We start from the raw sequence: 24,205 nt of genomic DNA on the forward strand, positions 1-24,205 counted from the left end.
CGCAATTCTGCTACGCTAAGATACACTCCCAGAGGGCGGCGGCCTAGCGTGTGCAATGCTGCTAAAAGCAGCTAGCGAGCGAACAACTCGGAATGACCCCCAGTGAACAATGAGAAATGAAAAATGTAAAACGTCAGTAGTATTAAACCCATCAAGATTAAATAGCGCCTGACAGGAAATAAAAAAAATAAAAAAGGTAAAATCCAACATCTGAAAGCAAAATATCCTTGATCAACCGTCCTCAATTAGGGACACGAGGTCTACGGTCCAGCCAGGCCTCCGCCTTCTGAGGAGTATTGAAGAAGTGTGTGGATCCATTATGCACAATCTGCAAACGAGCTGGGAACAACATGGAGTACTGCATTTGGCGGTCACGGAGCTTCCTCTTGACTTGGAGAAACTGAGCGCGGTGCTTCTGGACAGCCATAGCAAAATCCGAATAAACTGCAATAATTGATTGTCAAACTTCAGAGGGCCCTGAGTGCGAGCCAATCGTAGGACCGCGTCACGGAATTGTAGTATAGAAATCGAGCTAAAAAAGTATGTGCAGGTGCACCCGGTGGGGGGTCCTAGCTGGCAAGCGATGTGCTCTTTCCACAGAAAATTGAGGACTAAAGTTGTCACATTAAAATAATTGGAGGAGCCAACGCTCCAGGATTTTTTCGGAGGCGGAGCCTTCCGTCTTCTCAGAGAGGCCAACAAAGCGTACAGTTTTATGGCAGAGTCTCCCCTCAATATCAGATAATTTCGCTTTGACCGCTGACATCTGAGTGGTTAAATCAGCAACTGTATTTTTAAGAGCGTTCGCCAGATCCTCCAGATCAGAAATACGATGCTCCGCCTCTCCAACCCGCTCACGAATCTTTTGCATATCCTGCCTAATCAGGGTGATGTCGACCTGCAGCTGACCAATTTTGTACATAACTTACTCTCTGCTCAGATGGCAATATGGCAAGCAAGATCTTGTGTCGACTGGGATGCGTCATCAGACTGGGGAGGACTTCCCGAGGGTGAAGGAGGCGATGGGAGAGTAGCACCCTGTGAGGGCTGTGAGGAGGACTGAGATTCCCTAGCAAATTTCTCAAGGTTGGAAGCTGCAGCAGCATTTCCACCCGGCACCATGATGCAGCCCAAATGTAGGACCAATGTCCCGGCACAAGTAGTAAATATAAATGTTAACAGTTGACAGTACACAAATAATATGAGCAGAAGAGTAAAGTTGCAAGGCTAATGGTGCCCAGAGTATTCGGAAGGGAGTATATTGCAGTATAAACTGTGTGTACCCACAGGGGTAGAGTGAGCAGATGCAGGCTTTTACCAAATACTCCAGAGTCCTCTGGGGATCAGGATTCCCCACACTCAGAGCAGGTCCAGTAATGAGGTGAGGACCAGGAGCAGAGGAGAGCTGGAGCAAGTTAGCAGGCAGCGTGGGTGTAATGGCAGGGTCCCTCCCAGGGTCGCAGTAGCGGCAGCCTCCACACATATACGTCCGGCACGCTGACTGCGGGAGCCGGGCAGCAGCACACAGCAGGAGCCCAGCGGTAACAGCGGCAGCGGGGAGATCAGGAGCCGCAGGCGCATGGAGCTCCGTCACAGCGCGGCTCCAGCAGAAGGACCCAGCGCCCAAGATGGTGCTCCACTTCCGGAATGGAGGTGCTGAAGAGGCACGGCGGCGGAGGCCACAATGCGGGCAGGTGCTGACCCGGAGAGAGGCAGAGGGTGAAGAAACGCTCAAAAGCGGCAGCAGAGGCTGACAAGTAGGTAGGGTAAGGACAGAAGCGTTCACCAATGGGGGGACAGGATAAAAAAAGGATTGCAGACGGAGCTCTTTCTCCTAACACCCGCTCACATGCTCGGCGAAGCGACGGGCCACAAATGAACTCTATTAACTACAACTCTCTGTTTTCTATTCTACAACCAAGATTTTACCCATTCAACCACCTTATAATCCAATCCCAAGCTTTCAAGTTTATTAAGAAGTCTGCAATATGGGGCCGTGTCAAAAGCCTTACTAAACTCTAGATAAGCTACTTCTACATCCCTCCTTGTTCTATTACTTTAGTCACCCAATCAAAGTCAATAAGATTTCTGTGACATGATCTCTCCCCAGTAAATCCATGCTGTTTGGGATCTTGTAAATTTGGATTTTAGATATTCTACAACGCTTTATTTTAAAAGTGTTTCCATCAATTTCCCTACTACTAATGTAAGGCTCACTGGTTGGTAGTTGCTTGCCTCTTCCTTGCTTTCACTTTTGTGCATTGGGACTATATTAGCTCTCTTTAAATCCTCAGGAATTTAAATCCTGTAGCTAGTGACTGGTTGAATAACTCTGTTAATGGTGTTACCCGCACCCCTGTAAGCTCTGTTAGGGTCATTGGATGTATCCAATCTGGCCCCATTGAATTATTTGCTTTCAATTTTGAGTGTTAGGACCTTCTCCTCTGTAATTACCTTCATAGTCAAACGCAGGGGGGTTTCCAGTTGCCAGGAATCCTTCTTCCCCACAGCCTGGCCAGAGGCCACTACATGCCGTATAAACCGCAGAAAGGAGCTGCTGCACATGCCCAGTAGCAGCAGATTTTCCCACCAATCTGCTGTTTGTATGTGTCTGTGAATATGAGTGCTCAATCATGGCATCAGAGAGTGAACCTGGTAAGTGGCTTACTGTGATCATTGGGCATGCATATGTCTGAAGAACTGTATTACATAAACTGCACTTTAGGGCAGATTATAGCTTGTTACATGCTAATCATGCATCCTTCATGGGCTGGAGACAATTGCTCTAAAATCAAACATTTGGCAACTTCGTCCAGAAAGCCTGTGTTTGTCCCTGACCTTCTCAACCTCCTTCTGTCTAACAATATACACCTCTCTGTCTTCATTATTTTTTGTCGGCTTATACTTCCTAAAGGCCATCTTATTTGCTTTCATTATACTTGCTATTTCTTTCGCAAACCACACTGGCTTCCTTTTCCTTGTGCTTCTCCTTACCCTTTTGGTCTGTTGCCTTTTGTATCACACTTTTTATATTTCTCTTACCTCCTATTGGATACTGGGGTCCTATACTTTAGTACCATGGGGTATAGAGAGGGTCCACTGGAGCCTGGCACTTTAAAACTTTGTGTATGTGTGTGCTGGCTCCTCCCCTCTATGCCCCACCTACCAGACTCCGTTTAGAAAAATGTGCCCAAGGAGCCGGGTGCATTTCTCTGGAGCTCCAGAGATTTTTATTTTAAATTTAATTTAGTTTCTTATTTTCAGGTAGCTCTTCTTGGCAGACAGTCTACCTGCTTCATGGGACTTAAAAGGGGGTCCGAACCAACCTCCTGAGGGTTAATGGTTCGTAATCCCAGCTGACAGGACACTGAGCTCCTGAGGTACTGATCACTCATTGTCAGTATGTGTGCCCACTCCAGCAGCTAGCCGCCACCCTCTAACAGATACCGAAGCTACAGGTGCTGAGAGTGTTACACCGGGGTCTCGGTTAGCGGGTCCCCGGTGCAGTTTGGTGGCATGTCACGCGGCAGTCACGGGCCCGGAGCTACGGTGCACGCCGCGGACGGAACTGGCTCAGGGCTATTGCCCAGCAGTGCTCACTATCTTCTAAGGCTTTGTGTGGACTGTAAATGACATTTCTGAGGTGTTTTACACTTGTGGCCAGTATAATCTTGTCAGGGACCACGCACCATTGCAAGAGGCGGGTCTTCCCGGAGCGGGACCAGCGGCAGGAAGGCGCCATTTTCCTGCTACTGCGGATCACCAAGGCTGCATGCACACTGCTTCTCCAGGACCCACGCTGTTACAGACTGAACTGGTACAGGGGGACAGGGGGGAGCACGTCAGCGGTATCACCGCTGCACTGATTTTACATACACTTATTTTCACACATTGTTCTGTGTGCTGGGTCAGCTCCTCAGTATCACTCCAAAGGGCTCTCTAGGGTCTGTGTGGGGTGTTGCGCAACGGGCAGCGCTGTTATTTCCTGTATAATGTCTGAAGACTTGGTTATGTGTGCTGTTTGTAATTCTACCCCATCTTCAGCGGGGTCTCTCATGTGTGAGCAATGTTTCTTGTCTCTTCAAGGGCCCAGCTCACAGACACGGACTGGTTGGACAGCCTTAAAAGCATGATTCACAATGTCAATTCTGAACTAGCTGTAGCTAAAAGGGAGAGACAGGTATTAAAACACTCGATTGTGTAGCTAATGCAGCAGATTCCAGGAAGGCTTCTCAGCCCCCTCTAGTGGCTTCACACAAACACTCACTGCCACAGGTTTTACAGTCCGATTCTGATCAGCCAGATGTGGATGATGATGACATGGACGAGGACAGCTCTCTGTGTCCCCTGGGGTGGAGCCTCTCATTTTTGCCATAAGAGAGGTCCTTCACATACCGGACACGGAGGCGGAACCAGATGAGGAGTTATACTTTAATTTAAGACCCAAGAGTTCAGCTACCTTTCCGGTGTCTAAGGAGTTGAACTCCCTGGCCAAGGAGGCTTGGTTAAACCCTGATAAAAAATGTAAAATTCCTCAGAGGTTTTTATCTACCTTTCCCCTTCCAGCTGAGGATAGGAAGGTCTGGGAAAATCCCCCGTCGGTCGATATATTTGTATCCAGACTGTCAAAGAAATTGCTACTGCTTGTGCCTGGGACTGTATTCCTGAAGGATCCTGCTGACTGTAAAATTGAGACAACGCTCAAGTCCATTTATACGGCAGCAGGCGCAGCACAGCACCCACAATAGTTTGCGGGTGGATCTCCAGGGCTGTGGTAAAGTGGTCTGATAATGTTATTGATGGTTTAGACCAGTAGTCTCCAACCCTAATTGGGGTGTGAGCTACTTTTGGAAAATAATACCTCTGAAGGAGCTCCCCCTCCCCCCAATGCGCGTGCGTTCCTGTGAAAGTGGGTGTGGCCTCACAAAAGTGGGTGTGGCCTCACGACTACAAGTAATGCACCCCCCGCGTAGTGCCAGATACACAAATAATGCCCCTCAGCAGTGCCAGATACACAAATAATGCCTCCCAGCAGTGCCAGATACACAAATAATGCCCCCAGCAGTGCCAGATACAATTCCCCCCGCAGTGCCATTTAAAATGCCCCCCGCAGCGCCAGATAAAATGTTCCCCCACAGTGTCCGATACAGTGCCCCATACAGTGCTAACCCTTGCTGGCTTCTTTTACTGCCACCGGTGCAGCTCCTCCTGTATGAGTGACGGAAGGGGAGAAGAGTGCAGCGCGCGCCTCGCCTGTGAAGTCCGGAGAGCGGCTGCGGTGAGGGTGACAGAGTCTCCGGCGGCGGCGGGCATTTAAAATATGGTGCCGGTAAGTGAGCCAATCAAAACTCTCGGTCCGACAGCTAATCAGGTGCCGCCACTACCGGTCCACGAGCTCTGATTGGCTGACAGCCGGCACCATATTAAAAATGAAGGGAGGAGGAGTGCCAGTGACTGGCCAAGCCCGTGCGCTCTGTGAGCTACTGAAAATACTACGGCGAGCTACTGGTAGCTCGCGAGCTACGGGTTGGAGATAACTGGTTTAGACGCTCTGCCTCGGGATGAGGTTGTTACCCTGCTGCAACATATACAGGATGCTGCAAATTTTATGAGCGAGGCTATAAAGGAGTTGTGTAAGATTAATGGCCGCACTACTGCTATGGTGGTCTCAGCGCGCAGAGCTCTGTGGTTACATCAATGGGCGGCGGACGCCGATTCCAAAAGGGTGTAGAAAATCTTCCCTTTACAGGTGATGCCTTGTTTGGAGACAAATTGAATAAGTGGATCTCCCACGCAACGGTGGGTATGTCTACCTATCTGCCATTGGCTGCACAACCTGCTAGACGTTCTTACATCGGACCCTCCTTGCAGTACTTTCGTGTGGCAAGGTTCAGAGGAAGGGGCTGAGGGATCTCCACCACCTCCAGAGGATCTCGTGGTAAGTCCAGTAAACCTGCACCTGCTGTCTCCCTGGACCAGACCACCGGATCCCCTGCCGCTAAACCCTCCATGTGATGGTTGGCCCGGGCGACAAGGCGACTTTCAGGTAGGTGCTCTTCTTCAACACTTCGCCCACGTGTGGGCGGACTCCTGCCGGGATCCTTGGGTAAGGGACCTTATTTCCCACGGATAGGGGCTGGAATTCCAAATGCTACCTTTTCACAGGTTTTTCAATTCGGGTTTACCATCTTTACCCGCAACAAAAGTTACCTTGCAAGAGGCTAATGAAAAGCTTTTACAGACGGGGGTGGTAGTCCCTGTGCCTCCTCTGTTATGCAATAAGGGTTTTTACTCCAGTCTTTTTGTCGTTCCGAAACCAGATGGTTCGGTGCGCCCCATCTTGAACCTGAAGACTCTCAACTCGTATCTGCGGTTGTTCAAATTCAAGATGGAGTCCCTGAGGGCAGTGGTGTCCGCTTTGGAGGAGGGGGAGTTCCTGGTGTCTCTGGATGTCAAGGATGCTTACCTTCACATTCCCATGTGGCCTCCTCATCACGCTTACCTCATATTGGACAACCATTTCCATATTCAGGCCGTACCCTTCGGATTATCCACAGCTCCGAGGGTCTTCAGCAAGGCCATGGCGGAGATGATTCTGCAACTGCGCATGATGGGAGTGAACATAGGGGGTGATTCCGAGTTGTTCGCTCGCTAGCTGCTTTTAGCAGCATTGCACACGCTAAGCCGCCGCCCTCTAGCAGTGTATCTTAGCTTAGCAGAAGTGCGAACGAAAGATTAGCAGAATTGCGAATAGAAATTTCTTAGCAGTTTCTGAGTAGCTCCAGACTTCCTCAGCCATTGCGACCAGCTCAGTCCTTTTCGTTCCTGGTTTGACGTCACAAACACACCCAGCGTTTGCCCAACCACTCCCCCGTTTCTCCAGCCACTCCTGCGTTTTGCAACTCGAACGCCTGCGTTTTTCCGCACACTCCCATAAAACGCCCAGTTTCCGCCCAGAAACACCCACTTCCTGTCAATCACACTACGATCAGCACAGCGATCAAAAAGCTTTGTTATGCCGTGAGTAAAATACCTAACTTTTGTATAAAATAACTAAGCGCATGCGCTCTGCGTACCTTGCGCATGCGCAGTAAGCGACTAATCGCAGTATAGCAAAAATCGGCAACGAGCGAACAACTCTGAATAACCCCCCTAGTTCCCTGCTTGGACAATCTCCTAATAAAGGCTGTGTTCAGGGAACGTCTGCTACACAGCATCGATCTGACTACTCGCCTACTCACGGATCATAGGTGGATTCTAAATGTCCAGAAATCTCACCTGGAACCGACCCAGCGTCTTCAGTTCCTGGGAAAGATACTGGTTACAGTGTTTCTTCCGATGGACAAGGCCTTGGCTACCCAGGCTATGGTCCGCTCAGTCCTCAGTCCTCGGAAGGTGTCCATACATCTTTGCATCAGCTTACTGGGCAAGATGGTGGCTGCTTACGAAGTAATCCAATACGGTAGATTCCATGCCCGGCCATTTTAACTGGATCTACTGGACAAATGGTCGGGTTCTCACCTTCACATGCATCGTGAAGTAGCCTCATCTCCGAAAGCCCGGATTTCTCTATTACGGTGGATACAAGTGCCTCACCTGGTAGAGGGCAGGAGTTTCAATATCCACTCGTGGATTCTACTGACAACGGATGCCAGCCTCCGGGCTTGGGGGCTGTGACCCAAGGGGTCCAGCTCCAGAATATATGGTCGAGACATGAATCGGCTCTGCCGGTAAACATCCTGGAACTCAGGGCAATTTACAATGCTCTTCTGTAGGCTTCTCATCTCCTGACTGATCGGACGATCCAGGTTCAGTCGGACAAAGACACGGTAGTGGCGCACATAAACTGACAAAGTGGAACAAGAAGCAGAGCGGCGATTGCAGAGGTGTCAAGAATCCTCCTAGGCGGAGGCCAAGGCAATTGCAATCTCAGCCATATTCATTCCAGGCGTGGACAACTGGAAAGCGGACTTCCTCAACAGACACGACCTCCATCCGGGGGAATGGGGCCTACATCTCCGGGTGTTTCAATGGATAATTCATTGGTTGGGCTGTTCACAGATGGATCTGATGGCGTCTCATCTCAACAGGAAGCTATGCCATTACTGTTCCAGAACGAGGGATCCGCAGGCTGTAGCAGTGGACGCGCTGACGACACCGTGGATGTACCAGTTTGTGTACCTGTTGCCTCCTCTACCGCTAATCCCAAGGGTTCTAAAAAGACTAAGAACAGAAAGTGTTCAAGCAAATCTAATTGCCCCGGAGTGGCCTTGACGGGCATGGTACTCGGACCTCCTAACCATGTCTCTTGAGGATCCCTGGCCTCTGCCGCTCCAAATCGATCTTCTTCAGCAAGGCCCGTTCGTCTATCCAGACTTACAGCAGCTACGTTTGACGGCTTGGAAGTTGAGAGGGAGATTCTAGCAAGAAAGGGTCTTCCCTCCAGGGTTATTTCCACCATGGTCCAGGCCAGGAAGATGGTGACGTCAAAACATTATCATCGTATCTGGAAAAAGTATGTTTTGTGGTGTGAAAGTAGAAAGGTTTCTCCCGTGGAATTTCGAATTGATCGCTTTCTACTTTTCTCTCAAGCGGGAGTGGATCTGGGCCTACGTTTAGGCTCCAGATTTTGTTGCTCTCCATTTTCTCCCAAAAACAACTTGCCTTGTTTCCAGAAGTACAGACTGTCCTAAAGGGAGTTCTTCATATACAACCACTTTTCGTACCTCCCACGGCTCCGTGGGACCTCAATGTGGTTCTGTCATTTCTCCAATCGGACTGGTTTGAACCCTTACATAGGGTGGAGTTGAAATTTCTCACCTGGAGTGATGTTATTGGCTTTGGCGTCTGCCATGCGGGTCTCGGATTTAGGGGCCTTATCCTGTATGAGCCCTTATTTGATTTTTCCTCAATTTTCGCTTAAGGTGGTGTTGGCTTTTCACGTGAATCAGCCTATTGTGGTTCCGGTGTTGTCTGACGCTTCAGTTGGCCCTGAGACTTTGGATGTGGTCAGGGTTCTGAAGATTTCTGAAGATTTATGTCAAAAGGACGGCCCGTCATCGGAAATCTGACTCACTTTGTCCTTTATGATGCCTCCAAGATTGGTCGGCCTGCTACTAAGCACTCTATTGTTTGTTGGCTCAGGTTGACCATTCAACAGGCCTATACGTCGGTGGCTCTGCCCTTGCCGACGTCTATTCAGGCCCACTCGACAAGGTGGGTGGCTGCCCGGGGTGTGTCGGCCCTACAGTTGTGCCGAGCTGCTACTTGGTCTGGTTCGAACACTTTTGTGAAATCCTATTTGTTCGATACCTTAGCCAAGGATGACCTTCAGTTTGAACAGGCGGTTTTACAGGAATCTCAGCACTCTCCCACCCGTTTGGGAGCTTTGGGACTTCCCCATGGTACTAAAGTACAAGATCCCAGTATCCACTAGGACGTAAGAGAAAATAGGAATTTCATACCTACCGGTAATTCCTTTTCTCGTAGTCCGTAGTGGATACTGGGCGCCCGCCTCAGTGCTTCGTTCCTGCTTACCTGTGTAAGTATTTGGTTGGACCGACGTTGCGGTCTCATTAGTGGTTGGGATTGCCATGCTATCCAGGTTAGGTTGGGGTTGCTATCCTCTGTTCTGGTTAGCGCCCTCCTTTCGTTTCTGGGTGTGTGTTTGCTTTTTGCCTCACCGCTGTTGTATTGTTCTTCTCTCATATTATGTCTATCTCCTCGGGCTCAGTTTTTCTAGAAGGAGTCTGGTAGGAGGGGCATAGAGGAGAGAAGCCAGCACAAACATACACACACTAAAAGTTTTAAAGTGCCGTGCTCCGGTGGACCCGATCTATACCCCATAGTACTAAAGTACAAGACCCCAGTATCCACTATAGACTAGGAGAAAGGGAATTACCGGTAGGCATTAAATTCCTATTTTCCCCACTTCTCCTGCACTCCTTCTAGGTTCCCCCACTCTTCCAAAGAACCTCTTACACATTTCCCATCTCCCCAAAGTCAGCCTTCCTACCTTTTGTTTTTGTGTAGGATAAGTCAGTCTCTGTCTTTATTCCATGTCATACTGTATGATGGTCACTGGATCCTAGGTTTTCATCCACATTTATGTCAGATAGTTTTATTTATTGTTTTCTGCAAAGGATGTGTTTTATTAAAGATATAATGAAAAAGAAATGGAGACATGTACAAAATAATATTACACATTGATGATCTTCCAGGATACATAATTGGCTAGCATTATTGATTGTAGAGCTGTGTCCTCATAGCACAATCTCACTGTATAGTGCAGAAAATAACAGAAACCTACTGAAGTCTCCGGTGGAGTTTGTATGTTCTCCCCGTGTATGTGTGGGTACTACGTTTTTCTCCCCCAATCCAAAAATAAACTGGTAGGTTAATTGGCTTCTGCCAAAAATCTACTCTTGTGTGCATGTGAGTCCGTAGGCAATATAGATTGTAAGATTTATAGATTTATAAAGCACTGCACAGTATATACTGTGTATGTATGTATGTATGTATGTATGTATGTATGTATGTATGTATATATATATATATATATATATATGTATGTATATGTATATGTATGTGCCCTGTATAAATAATTGTTAAATAGATAATAAATATTCAGAAGTGATTATGGCAGAGATCTGTCTGATTTCATATAAATTGGCAACACCAAAGATAGGGCCTAAGGGGGTCATTATGAGTTGATCGTAGCTGTGCTAAATTTAGCACAGCTACGATCATGAACTCAGACATGCGGGGGGACGCCCAGCACAGGGCTAGTCTGCCCCGCATGTCAGTGCCGCCCCCCCCTACAGAAGTGCAAAGGCATCGCACAGCGGCGATGCCTTTGCACTTCAAGAGTAGCTCCCGGCCAGCGCAGCTTTAGCGTGCTGGCCGGGAGCTACTCTTCACTCCCCAGCCCGCAGTGGCTGCGTGTGACATCACGCAGCCGCTGCGTACCACTCCCTGCATGGTCCGGCCACGCCTGCGTTGGCCGGACCGCACCCATGAAACGGCCATGATGCATATCTAAAGCTTCTGTATACAATTATCACAATACATTTCATATTAAGCCATACAGTAGTGTGCCAGACATCACATTATATACATATTTTGCAACACTGAATTTAATAGATGACATGACATAAACGGCTGTTGTGTGACAATAGTTTTGGATGTTATGGATCAAGAGATATTAGGCATCATGTAACCCTATATGTTTAATAAGTATATTTCTTTTCATTACGAGCATGGTGACATGTGAATGACCATTGAGCCTTTGCCTTGCTGGCAGCTTTTTTTATGTTTCTTCTTTTTATTTTTTTTTATTTTTTTTTACTATAAATGAAATCTTTGAAATAATATAAAAAATGAAATAAAATAAATATTTGAAGACTTATCCAGAATATGGAATCTACTGAAATTGTATTAAATAGTAACTGTAGAAGAGAACTTTTTTATGAGTTCTGATACCTGTACTTTATTTCATAGAAGAAAAGAACTTGTCCTGACCCATAGTTTAAGAACACCTGGTTTTAGCAATGAGCTAAGGTGTGTCGGTAAGATATGAGTATGAAGCCCACTTCTTCCTTTTTCAGCTGCTTTTATAGCGGAGGACTGTAAATGGTGCTGTTTTCAGGGCTATGCAGCCTGTCTGCCTTTGTACCATTACATAGACAATGGGCTCCCCCAACTGGTAAGAAGCAATATTGGCAGTAATGATCCATTATCTTTAGAGGATGCTTTTCTTTCTGTACTAATCCATCCTTGGTGACCTGCCAGTCAGTTCCCGTGATTCTTTAGGAGGGATTAAAGGTTCCCAAGCTGGGTGACAGTCTGTAAGGAGGAGACAGGCTCATGGTATGACTTCATGGGGAGGTGACAGATAGAATCCAGTCTCCTGATTGTGCAATAGTGTGGAGAAGGAGATGAGGTCCTGTTCTTTTAGCACTGAAATGGTTGTTGATACAGAGGGAAGAAGAACATGGTGCACACTCTGGTGAGTTTTGCTAAAGTTTGCACTTTGAATAGAATAAATACTGTAGAACTACAGATTTATATTTATGTTGAAGCATCTGCCTACATCATAAAACACAAGTGTGAATTTTGTTAGTATTGTAGCCAGTTTAAGTAATATAAATAATACAGTTTAACAGTAATATAATATAATACACTGTAACAGTAATATAAAATAATAGTGTAACAGTAATACAGTATACGATAATACGGTGTAACAGTAATACAGTATAATATAATACAGTGCAACAGTAATATAAGATAATACATGGTAACCGTAATATAATACACTGTAACAGTAATATAAGATAATACAGTGTAACAGTAATACAGTATACGATAATACAGTGTAACAGTAATACAGTATACGATAATACAGTGTAACAGTAATACAGTGAAACAGTAATACAGTATAACAGTAATATAAGATAATACAGTGTAACAGTAATATAAAATAATACATGGTAACAGTAATATAATACAGGGCAACAATAATATAAGCTAATACAGTGTAACAGTAATATAAGATAATAGTGTAACAGTAATATAAGATAATACAGTGTAACAGTAATATAAAATAATACATGGTAACAGTAATATAATACAGGGCAACAATAATATAAGCTAATACAGTGTAACAGTAATATAAGATAATACAGTGTAACAGTAATATAAGATAATAGTGTAACAGTAATATAAGATAATACAGTGTAACAATAATATAAGATAATACAGTGTAACAGTAATATAAGCTAATACAGTGTAACAGTAATATAAGATAATACAGTGTAACAGTAATATAAAATAATACATGGTAACAGTAATATAATAGTGTAACAATAATATAAGCTAATACAGTGTAACAGTAATATAAGATAATGCAGTGTAACAGTAATATAAAATAATACATGGTAACAGTAATATAATACAGTGTAACAGTAATATAAGATAATACAGTGTAACAGTAATACAGTATAATATAATACAGTGCAACAGTAATATAAGATAATACATGGTAACAGTAATATAATACACTGTAACAGTAATATAAGATACAGGTTGAGTATCCCTTATCCAAAATGCTTGGGACCAGAGGTATTTTGGATATGGGATTTTTCCGTATTTTGGAATAATTGCATACCATAATGAGACATCATGGTGATGGGACCTAAATCTAAGCACAGAATGCTTTTATGTTCCATATACACCTTATACACACAGCCTGAAGGTCATTTTAGCCAATATTTTTTATAACTTTGTGCATTAAACAAAGTGTGTGTACATTCACACAATTCATTTATGTTTCATATACACCTTATACACACAGCCTGAAGGTCATTTAATACAATATTTTTAATAACTTTGTGTATTAAACAAAGTTTGTGTACATTGAGCCATCAAAAAACAAAGGTTTCACTATCTCACTCTCACTCAAAAAAGTCTGTATTTTGGATTATTCCGTATTTCGGAATATTTGGATATGGGATACTCAACCTGTAATACAGTGTAACAGTAATACAGTATACGATAATACAGTGTAACAGTAATACAATATACAATAATACAGTGTAACAGTAATACAGTATAAGATAATACAGTGTAACAGTAATATAAGATAATACAGTGTAACAGTAATATAAAATAATACATGGTAACAGTAATATAATACAGTGTAACAGTAATATAAGATAATGCAGTGTAACAGTAATATAAAATAATACATGGTAACAGTAATATAATACAGGGCAACAATAATATAAGCTAATACAGTGTAACAGTAATATAAGATAATACAGTGTAACAGTAATATAAAATAATACATGGTAACAGTAATATAATACAGTGTAACAGTAATATAAGCTAATACAGTGTAACAGTAATATAAGATAATACAGTGTAACAGTAATATAAAATAATACATGGTAACAGTAATATAATACAGTGTAACAGTAATATAAGATAATACAGTGTAACAGTAATACAGTATACGATAATACAGTGTAACAGTAATACAATATACAATAATACAGTGTAACAGTAATACAGTATAAGATAATACAGTGTAACAGTAATATAAGATAATACAGTGTAACAGTAATATAAGATAATACAGTGTAACAGTAATATAAAATAATACATGGTAACAGTAATATAATACAGTGTAACAATAATATAAGCTAGTACAGTGTAACAGTAATATAAGATAATACAGTGTAACAGTAATATAAAATAATACATGGTAACAGTAATATAATACAGTGTAACAATAATATAAGCTAATACAGTGTAACAGTAATATAATACAGTGTAACAGTAATATAAGATAATACAGTGTAACAGTAATACAGTATACGATAATACAGTGTAACAGTAATACAATATACAATAATACAGTGTAACAGTAATACAGTATAAGATAATACAGTGTAACAGTAATACAAGATAATACAGTGTAACAGTAATATAAGATAATACAGTGTAACAGTAATATAAAATAATACATGGTAACAGTAATATAATACAGTGTAACAGTAATATAAGATAATACAGTGTAACAGTAATACAGTATACGATAATACAGTGTAACAGTAATACAGTATAAGATGATACAGTGTAACAGTAATACAAGATAATACAGTGTTACAATAATATAAGATAATACAGTGTAACAGTAATATAAGATAATACAGTGTAACAGTAATATAAAATAATACATGGTAACAGTAATAGAGTGTAACAATAATATAAGCTAATACAGTGTAACAGTAATATAAGATAATACAGTGTAACAGTAATATAAAATAATACATGGTAACAGTAATATAATACAGGGCAACAATAATATAAGCTAATACAGTGTAACAGTAATATAAGATAATACAGTGTAACAGTAATATAATACAGTGTAACAGTAATATAAGATAATACAGTGTAACAGTAATACAATATACAATAATACAGTGTAACAGTAATACAGTATAAGATAATACAGTGTAACAGTAATATAAGATAATACAGTGTAACAGTAATATAATATAATAGTGTAACAGTAATATAAGATAATACAGTGTAACAGTAATACAGTATACGATAATACAGTGTAACAGTAATACAGTATAAGATGATACAGTGTAACGGTAATACAAGATAATAGTGTTACAATAATATAAGATAATACAGTGTAACAGTAATATAAGATAATACAGTGTAACAGTAATATAAAATAATACATGGTAACAGTAATAGAGTGTAACAATAATATAAGCTAATACAGTGTAACAGTAATATAAGATAATACAGTGTAACAGTAATATAAAATAATACATGGTAACAGTAATATAATACAGGGCAACAATAATATAAGCTAATACAGTGTAACAGTAATATAAGATAATACAGTGTAACAGTAATATAATACAGTGTAACAGTAATATAAGATAATACAGTGTAACAGTAATACAATATACAATAATACAGTGTAACAGTAATACAGTATAAGATAATACAGTGTAACAGTAATATAAGATAATACAGTGTAACAGTAATATAATATAATAGTGTAACAGTAATATAAGATAATACAGTGTAACAGTAATACAGTATACGATAATACAGTGTAACAGTAATACAGTATAAGATGATACAGTGTAACAGTAATACAAGATAATACAGTGTTACAATAATATAAGATAATACAGTGTAACAGTAATATAAGATAATACAGTGTAACAGTAATATAAAATAATACATGGTAACAGTAATAGAGTGTAACAATAATATAAGCTAATACAGTGTAACAGTAATATAAGATAATACAGTGTAACAGTAATATAAAATAATACATGGTAACAGTAATATAATACAGGGCAACAATAATATAAGCTAATACAGTGTAACAGTAATATAAGATAATACAGTGTAACAGTAATATAATACAGTGTAACAGTAATATAAGATAATACAGTGTAACAGTAATACAATATACAATAATACAGTGTAACAGTAATACAGTATAAGATAATACAGTGTAACAGTAATATAAGATAATACAGTGTAACAGTAATATAATATAATAGTGTAACAGTAATATAAGATAATACAGTGTAACAGTAATACAGTATACGATAATACAGTGTAACAGTAATACAGTATAAGATGATACAGTGTAACAGTAATACAAGATAATACAGTGTTACAATAATATAAGATAATACAGTGTAACAGTAATATAAGATAATACAGTGTAACAGTAATATAAAATAATACATGGTAACAGTAATAGAGTGTAACAATAATATAAGCTAATACAGTGTAACAGTAATATAAGATAATACAGTGTAACAGTAATATAAAATAATACATGGTAACAGTAATATAATACAGGGCAACAATAATATAAGCTAATACAGTGTAACAGTAATATAAGATAATACAGTGTAACAGTAATATAATACAGTGTAACAGTAATATAAGATAATACAGTGTAACAGTAATACAATATACAATAATACAGTGTAACAGTAATACAGTATAAGATAATACAGTGTAACAGTAATATAAGATAATACAGTGTAACAGTAATATAATATAATAGTGTAACAGTAATATAAGATAATACAGTGTAACAGTAATACAGTATACGATAATACAGTGTAACAGTAATACAATATACAATAATACAGTGTAACAGTAATACAGTATAAGATAATACAGTGTAACAGTAATATAAGATAATACATGGTAACAGTAATATAATACAGTGTAACAATAATATAAGCTAATACAGTGTAACAGTAATATAAAATAATACATGGTAACAGTAATATAATACAGTGTAACAGTAATACAGTATAAGATAATACAGTGTAAAGAGCCCTACACACTAGAAGACATGACCAATGTGAAAGATGAACAATGTGGAAGATGAGCAATTTCTCTTGAATTTCCCAGAGCCCTGACAAACTAAATTGAGTGTACACACTTATGGGCCCTACACACTTCAAGTTTTCACTGAACAATATGAACGAGAACTCATTCATATCATTCAGTGTGTAGGCATTAACTATGAACGATGCGCGGCCCCGCGCTAGTTCATTGTTGGTGCTGGGTCGCTTATGCATGCAAGCCAATATGGACAATCTTGTCCATATTAGCATGCACTGCTATGGAGCCGAGTGATGGGGGGGAGTGAAGAAACTTTTCTACCCCCGTCACCAACCCCCCCATGCTGCCGCCGGGTCGCCCGTCACCCGTCGGCCATATCGACGGTCTGGCAGGGTCGCCGAGTGTGTAGGGCCCATAAGCAATTTTTTCAAACAATTTGAAAGACGAAAGATTACTTTGGCACCTTTTTTACATATTTTAATATTGGGGAGGCATTTCTGGGTGTGTGGGCAGAGCTGTAGAAGGGGGAACCAATGTAAGTTTTTTTTCACCCATTGCCCCACCAATTTTCACTGTGCCACCAACTTAATAATGAATTCATTATAATGGGTTCATAAATAAATATATATATATATATATATATATATATATATATATATATATATATATATATATATATACTCACAAGCTTGTGGCAGCACTCCCCCAAAAGCGTGATAACTGTCCATGTGCCCTCCTAGGTACCTCTATTGCAGAAGGTCCAACATAGCAGACATGGAAGTGGCACTCAGCATGAAGTCCATTCAAAGGCAGGTTAATGCAATGTTTCGAAGTATTTTATTTCACTTCTTCATTAGGTCAAATACAAAAGCAACAACACATACCTTATAAAGGATCCCCACCAGGTGCAATCAGCTCCGGCGCGGGCCGCGAGTGTAGACGCCCACTGATGACGTCACCACCCCTCGACACGTAGCCAGGGCAACTAACAAAACAACAAAACATCAAATCAGACAGCGCCAATCAAGCGCCTATCGGCAGTACAAAATACACAATAAAAAAGATGCTGGGACAGCGTGCACATACAAACACATACAGTATTAAAACATAATGCAAAAGGTATGGATAAACACGTGGACCAAATATGAGGCTTTAACAACCCATTGCATAAAATAATAAACAGTATATAGTTAAGCATCATAGAAAAATGTACTCCAGAGTAGGCTGGAATCATGACAGGCAATCACCTCACTGTATTAAATTGTAAGAAACCGTGTAACCCTAAGGTTTCATTATGCCCACGAGGGGCCAGCATCTGCAGTTCTTGGATCCATCCAGATTCCTTCTGCAGCAATCTAAATGACTTATTCCCACCATGGAGTCTTAATGGTTCATGATCTATAATCATATTTCTCTAACGTCCTAGAGGATGCTGGGACTCCGTAAGGACCATGGGGAATAGACGGGCTCCGCAGGAGACAAGGGCACTTTAAGAAAGACTTTAGACTCTGGGTGTGCACTGGCTCCTCCCTCTATGCCCCTCCTCCAGACCTCAGTTTGAGACTGTGCCCAGAAGAGATGGGTGCACTGCAGGGAGCTCTCCTGAGTTTCCTGCTAAGAAAGCATATTTGTTAGGTTTTTTTCTTATTTTCAGGGAGCACTGTTGGCAACAGACTCCCTGCCTCGAGGGACTGAGGAGAGAGGAGCAGACCTACTTTAATGATAGGCTCTGCTTCTCGGCTACTGGACACCATTAGCTCCAGAGGGAGTGGAACACAGGTTCGTCCTGGGCGTTCATCCCAGAGCCGCGCCGCCGTTCTCCTCACAGAGCCGGAAGAAAGAAGACTCTGAGGCGGCAGAAGCCTTTCGGGTTCTTCACTGAGGTAACGCACAGCACTGCAGCTGTGCGCCATTGCTCCCATACACCTCACACACTCCGGTCACTGAAAGGGTGCAGGGCGCAGGGGGGGGCGCCATGGGCAGCAATGAATACCTCTCCTATGGCAAAATGTCCTATATACATGTACAGGTGGGCACTGTACATGTATATAAAAGAGCCCTCGCCATGTTTTACAAAGTTTGAGCGGGACAGAAGCCCGCCGCCGAGGGGGCGGGGCTTCTCCCTCAGCACTCACCAGCGCCATTTTCTCCACAGCACCGCTGTGAGGAAGCTCCCCGGACTCTCCCCTGCTTGACACACGGTGAAAGAGGGTTTTAAAGTAGAGGGGGGGGGGGGCACATAATTGGCGATTATACATTACAGCAGCGCTACTGGGTAAACATTCTGTGTTTTTCTCCGGGGTCATATAGCGCTGGGGTGTGTGCTGGCATACTCTCTCTCTGTCTCTCCAAAGGGCCTAAAGGGGAACCTGTCTTCAGAAAAGAGTTTCCCTGTGTGTGTGGAGTGTGTCGGTACGCGTGTGTCGACATGTTTGACGATGAAGGCTCGCCTAAGGAGGAGGGGGAGTGCATGAATGTCAGGTCGCCGTCGGCAACGCCGACACCGGACTGGATGGATATGTGGAATGTCTTGAATGCGAATGTAAATTTATTGCATAAGAGATTAGACAAGACTGAGGCTAGGGATCAGTCAGGTAGTCAGACCATGCCTGTCCTAGTGGCACCGGGACCTTCTGGGTCTCAGAAACGCACATTATCCCAGATCACTGACACAGATACCGACACGGATTCAGATTCCAGTGTCTACTATGAGAATGCAAAATTACAGCCAAAAGTGGCTAAAGGTATTCGTTACATGATCATTGCTATTAAAGAAGTTTTGCATATTACTGTGGAACCCCCTGTCCCTGACACGAGGGTACACATGTATAAAGAGAAAAAGCCTGAGATCACCTTTCCGTCCTCATTTGAGCTAAGCGAATTGTGCGAAAAGGCTTGGGAATCTCCAGACAGGAGACTACAAGTTCCCAAAAGGATTCTTATGGCGTATCCCTTCCCACAAAAGGACAGGATACGATGGGAATCTTCGCCTAAAGTAGACAAGGCGTTGACACGCTTATCCAAGAAGGTGGCACTGCCTTCCCAGGATACTGCTACCCTCAAGGATCCTGCGGATCGTAAGCAGGAAGTTACCATGAAGTACATTTACACACATTCTGGTACTATTGTTAGGCCGGCTATGGCATCGGCCTGGGTTTGTAGTGCTGTCGCAGCATGGACAGATTCCTTGTCTACGGAGATTGAGACCCTAGATAAGGATACCATTCTAATAACCCTAGAGCATATCAAGGATGCTGCGTTCTATATGAGGGAGGCTCAAAGAGACATTTGTTTACTAAGCTCCAGAATAAATGCTATGTCTATTTCTGCTAGGCGACTCTTGTGGACCCGACAGTGGACGGAGGATGCCGACTCAAAGCGGCATATGGAGTCGTTGCCTTACAAGGGGGAGGAGTTGTTTGGAGAAGGCCTCTCGGACCTTGTCTCTACTGCTACGGCCGTTAAATCGAATTTTTTACCTTATGTTCCCCCACAACATACTAAGAAGGCACCTCATTACCAGTCCTTTCGTTCAAATTAAAGCAAAAAGGTACGGGGGTCGTCCTTTCTTGCCAGAGGTAAAGGCAAGGGAAAAAAGCTGCACACAGCTAGTTCCCATGAGCAGAAGTCCTCCACTACGTCTGCAAAATCCACCGCATGACGCTGGGGCTTTCCTGGGGGGGTCAGCTCAAGTGGGGGCACGTCTTCGATTTTTCAGCCACGTCTGGATTCACTCACAGGTGGATCCCTGGGCAATAGAGATTGTTTCTCAGGGATACAGGCTGGAGTTCGAAGAGATGCCTCCTCGCCGGTTTTTCAAATCGACTCTGCCAGCTTCTCCGTCAGAAAGGGAGTTAGTGTTAACTGCAATTCAAAAATTGTATCTGCAACAGGTGATAGTCAAGGTTCCTCTTCTCCAGCAAGGAAAGGGGTATTACTCAACCCTGTTTGTGGTTCCGAAACCGGACGGTTCGGTCAGACCCATTTTGAGTCTAAAATCCCTGAACCTGTACTTGAAAAAGTTCAAGTTCAAGTTGGAATCGCTCAGAGCGGTCATCGCCAGCCTGGAGGGGGGGGATTGGATGGTTTCCCTGGACATAAAGGATGCTTACCTTCATGTTCCGATTTTTCTTCCTCACCAGGCGTTCCTGAGATTTGCGGTACAGGACTGTCATTACCAATTTCTCTGACGTCCTAGTGGATGCTGGGAACTCCGTAAGGACCATGGGGAATAGCGGCTCCGCAGGAGACTGGGCACAAAAGTAAAGCTTTAGGACTACCTGGTGTGCACTGGCTCCTCCCCCTATGACCCTCCTCCAAGCCTCAGTTAGATTTTTGTGCCCGGCCGAGAAGGGTGCACACTAGGGGCTCTCCTGAGCTTCTTAGTGAAAAGTTAGTTTTAGGTTTTTTATTTTCAGTGAGACCTGCTGGCAACAGGCTCACTGCATCGAGGGACTAAGGGGAGAAGAAGCGAACCTGCCTGCTTGCAGCCAGCTTGGGCTTCTTAGGCTACTGGACACCATTAGCTCCAGAGGGACCGAACACAGGCCCAGCCTCGGAGTCCGGTCCCAGAGCCGCGCCGCCGGCCCCCTTACAGAGCCAGAAGCAAGAAGTGGTCCGGAAAAATCGGCGGCAGAAGACATCAGTCTTCAACAAGGTAGCGCACAGCACTGCAGCTGTGCGCCATTGTTACTCAGGCACACTTCACACTTCGGTCACTGAGGGTGCAGGGCGCTAGGGGGGGGCGCCCTGAGCAGCAATGTAAACACCTTGGCTGGCGAAAATACACCACATATAACCCCCAGGGCTATATGGATGTATTTTAACCCCTGCCAGAACTCACCAAAAAGCGGGAGAAAAGGCAGCCGAGAAGGGGGCGGAGCCTATCTCCTCAGCACACGGGCGCCATTTTCCATCACAGCTCCGCTGGAAGGACGTCTCCCTGACTCTCCCCTGCAGTCCTGCACTACAGAAAAGGGTAAAAAAGAGAGGGGGGCACTAATTTGGCGCAGTTCTAATAATAACAGCAGCTATAAAGGGAAAAGCACGTTTTATAGTGGTATTCCTGTCTATATATAGCGCTCTGGTGTGTGCTGGCATACTCTCCCTCTGTCTCCCCAAAGGGCTAGTGGGGTCCTGTCCTCTATCAGAGCATTCCCTGTGTGTGTGCGGTGTGTCGGTACGATTGTGTCAACATGTTTGAGGAGGAAAATGAGATGGAGGCGGAGCAATTGCCTATTATAGAGTTGTCACCCCCTAGGGAGTCGACACCTGAGTGGCTGAGCTTATGGAAGGAATTGCGTGACAGTGTCAGTTCTTTACGAAAGACAGTTGACGACATGAGACAGCCGGCTACTCAGCCTGTGCCTGTCCAGGGGTCTCAAACGCCATCAGGGGCTTTAAAACGCACGTTACCTCAAATGGCAGACACAGACACGGATACTGACTCCAGTGTCGATGATGAGGAGACAAACGTGACTTCCAGTAGGGCCACACGTTACATGATTGAAGCAATGAAAAATGTATTGCATATCTCTGATAATACAAGTACCACTAAAAAGGGTATTATGTTTGGTGAGAAAAAACTGCCTGTAGTTTTTCCTGTATCCGAGGAATTAAATGAAGTGTGTTATGAGGCGTGGGTTTCCCCCGATAAAAAACTGATAATTCCTAAAAGGTTATTGGCATCATACCCTTTCCCGCCAGAGGATAGGGCACGTTGGGAAACACCCCCTAGGGTGGATAAAGCGCCCACACGCTTGTCTAAACAGGTAGCACTACCCTCTCCTGATACGGCCGCCCTAAAGGAACCTGCCGATAGAAAGCAGGAGAATATCCTAAAATGTATATACACTCACACGGGTGTTTATACTGCGACCAGCAATCTCCTCAGCCTGGATGTGCAGTGCGGGCGTGGCGTGGTCGGATTCCCTGACTGAAAATATTGATACCCTAGATAGGGACAGTATATTACTGACTATAGAGCATTTGAAAGATGCATTTTTATATATGCGTGATGCACAGAGGGATATTTGCCGACTGGCATCAAGAGTTAGCGCGCTGTCCATTTCTGCAAGAAGAGGTTTATGGACGCGGCAGTGGTCAGGTGATGCGGATTCTAAAAGGCACATGGAAGTATTGCCTTATTAGGGGGAGGAGTTATTTGGGGTAGGTCTATCAGACCTGGTAGCCACGGCAACTGCTGGAAAATCCACATTTTTACCCCAGGTAGCTTCGCAACCTAAGAAGACGCCGTATTATCAGGCGCAGTCCTTTCGGCCCCATAAGGACAAGCGGGCAAAAGGCGCCTCATTTCTGCCCCGTGGCAGAGGGAGAGGAAAAAGGCTGCAGCAAACAGCCAGTTCCCAGGAACAAAAGCCCTCTCCCGCCTCCGCAAAGTCCTCAGCATGACGCTGGGGCTTTACAAGCGGACTCAGGCACGGTGGGGGCCCGTCTCAAGAAGTTCAGTGTGCAGTGGGCCCACTCGCAAGTGGACCCCTGGATCCTTCAGGTGGTATCTCAGGGGTACAAATTGGAATTCGAGACGTCTCCCCCTCGCCGTTTCCTAAAGTCTGCTTTACCGACGTCTCCCTCAGACAGGGAGGCAGTATTGCAAGCCATTCACAAGCTGTATTCCCAGCAGGTGATAATCAAGGTACCCCTCCTGCAACAGGGAAAGGGGTACTATTCCACACTATTTGTGGTACCGAAGCCGGACGGCTCGGTGAGACCAATTTTAAATCTAAAATCCTTGAACACTTACATACAAAGGTTCAAATTCAAGATGGAGTCACTCAGAGCAGTGATTGCAAACCTGGAAGAAGGGGACTATATGGTCTCTCTGGACATCAAAGATGCTTACCTACATGTCCCAATTTACCCTTCTCACCAAGGGTACCTCAGGTTTGTGGTACAGAACTGTCACTATCCGTTTCAGACGCTGCCGTTTGGATTGTCCACGGCACCCCGGGTCTTTACCAAGGTAATGGCCGAAATGATGATACTCCTTCGAAAGAAGGGAGTTTTAGTTATCCCTTACTTGGACGATCTCCTGATAAGGGCAAGTTTCAGGGAACAGTTGGAAGTCGGGGTAGCACTATCTCAGATAGTGCTGCGGCAGCACGGTTGGATTCTCAATATTCCAAAATCGCAGCTGATCCCGACGACACGCCTTCTATTCCTAGGGATGATCCTGGACACAGTCCAGAAAAAGGTGTTTCTCCCGGAGGAGAAAGCCAGGGAGTTATCAGAGCTAGTCAGAAATCTCCTAAAACCAGGCCAAGTCTCAGTGCATCAA

At 43.6% G+C, this 24,205-nt stretch overlaps 1 protein-coding gene across 5 annotated transcripts in view; it reads left to right on the plus strand.

The window, feature by feature from the left end:
• The window catches only part of TMCC2 (transmembrane and coiled-coil domain family 2), a 607,696-nt gene that overhangs the window by 347,035 nt on the left and 236,456 nt on the right, over window positions 1-24,205 (plus strand). The window contains exon 1 of one of the 5 annotated variants that reach the window (XM_063955109.1): window positions 11,902-12,007. The exons of 3 other annotated variants lie outside the window; for them this stretch is intronic. In XM_063955109.1, the coding sequence (XP_063811179.1) occupies window positions 11,993-12,007 (15 nt within the window). In that variant the 5' untranslated portion in view covers window positions 11,902-11,992. Of the gene's footprint in view, window positions 1-11,901; window positions 12,008-24,205 lie in introns of those variants that run through there. One more of the 5 variants, XM_063955107.1, reaches the window with a different exon arrangement.

Source organism: Pseudophryne corroboree, chromosome 2, assembly GCF_028390025.1.
Source record: "Pseudophryne corroboree isolate aPseCor3 chromosome 2, aPseCor3.hap2, whole genome shotgun sequence".
NCBI classification, from domain to species: Eukaryota; Metazoa; Chordata; class Amphibia; order Anura; family Myobatrachidae; genus Pseudophryne; species Pseudophryne corroboree.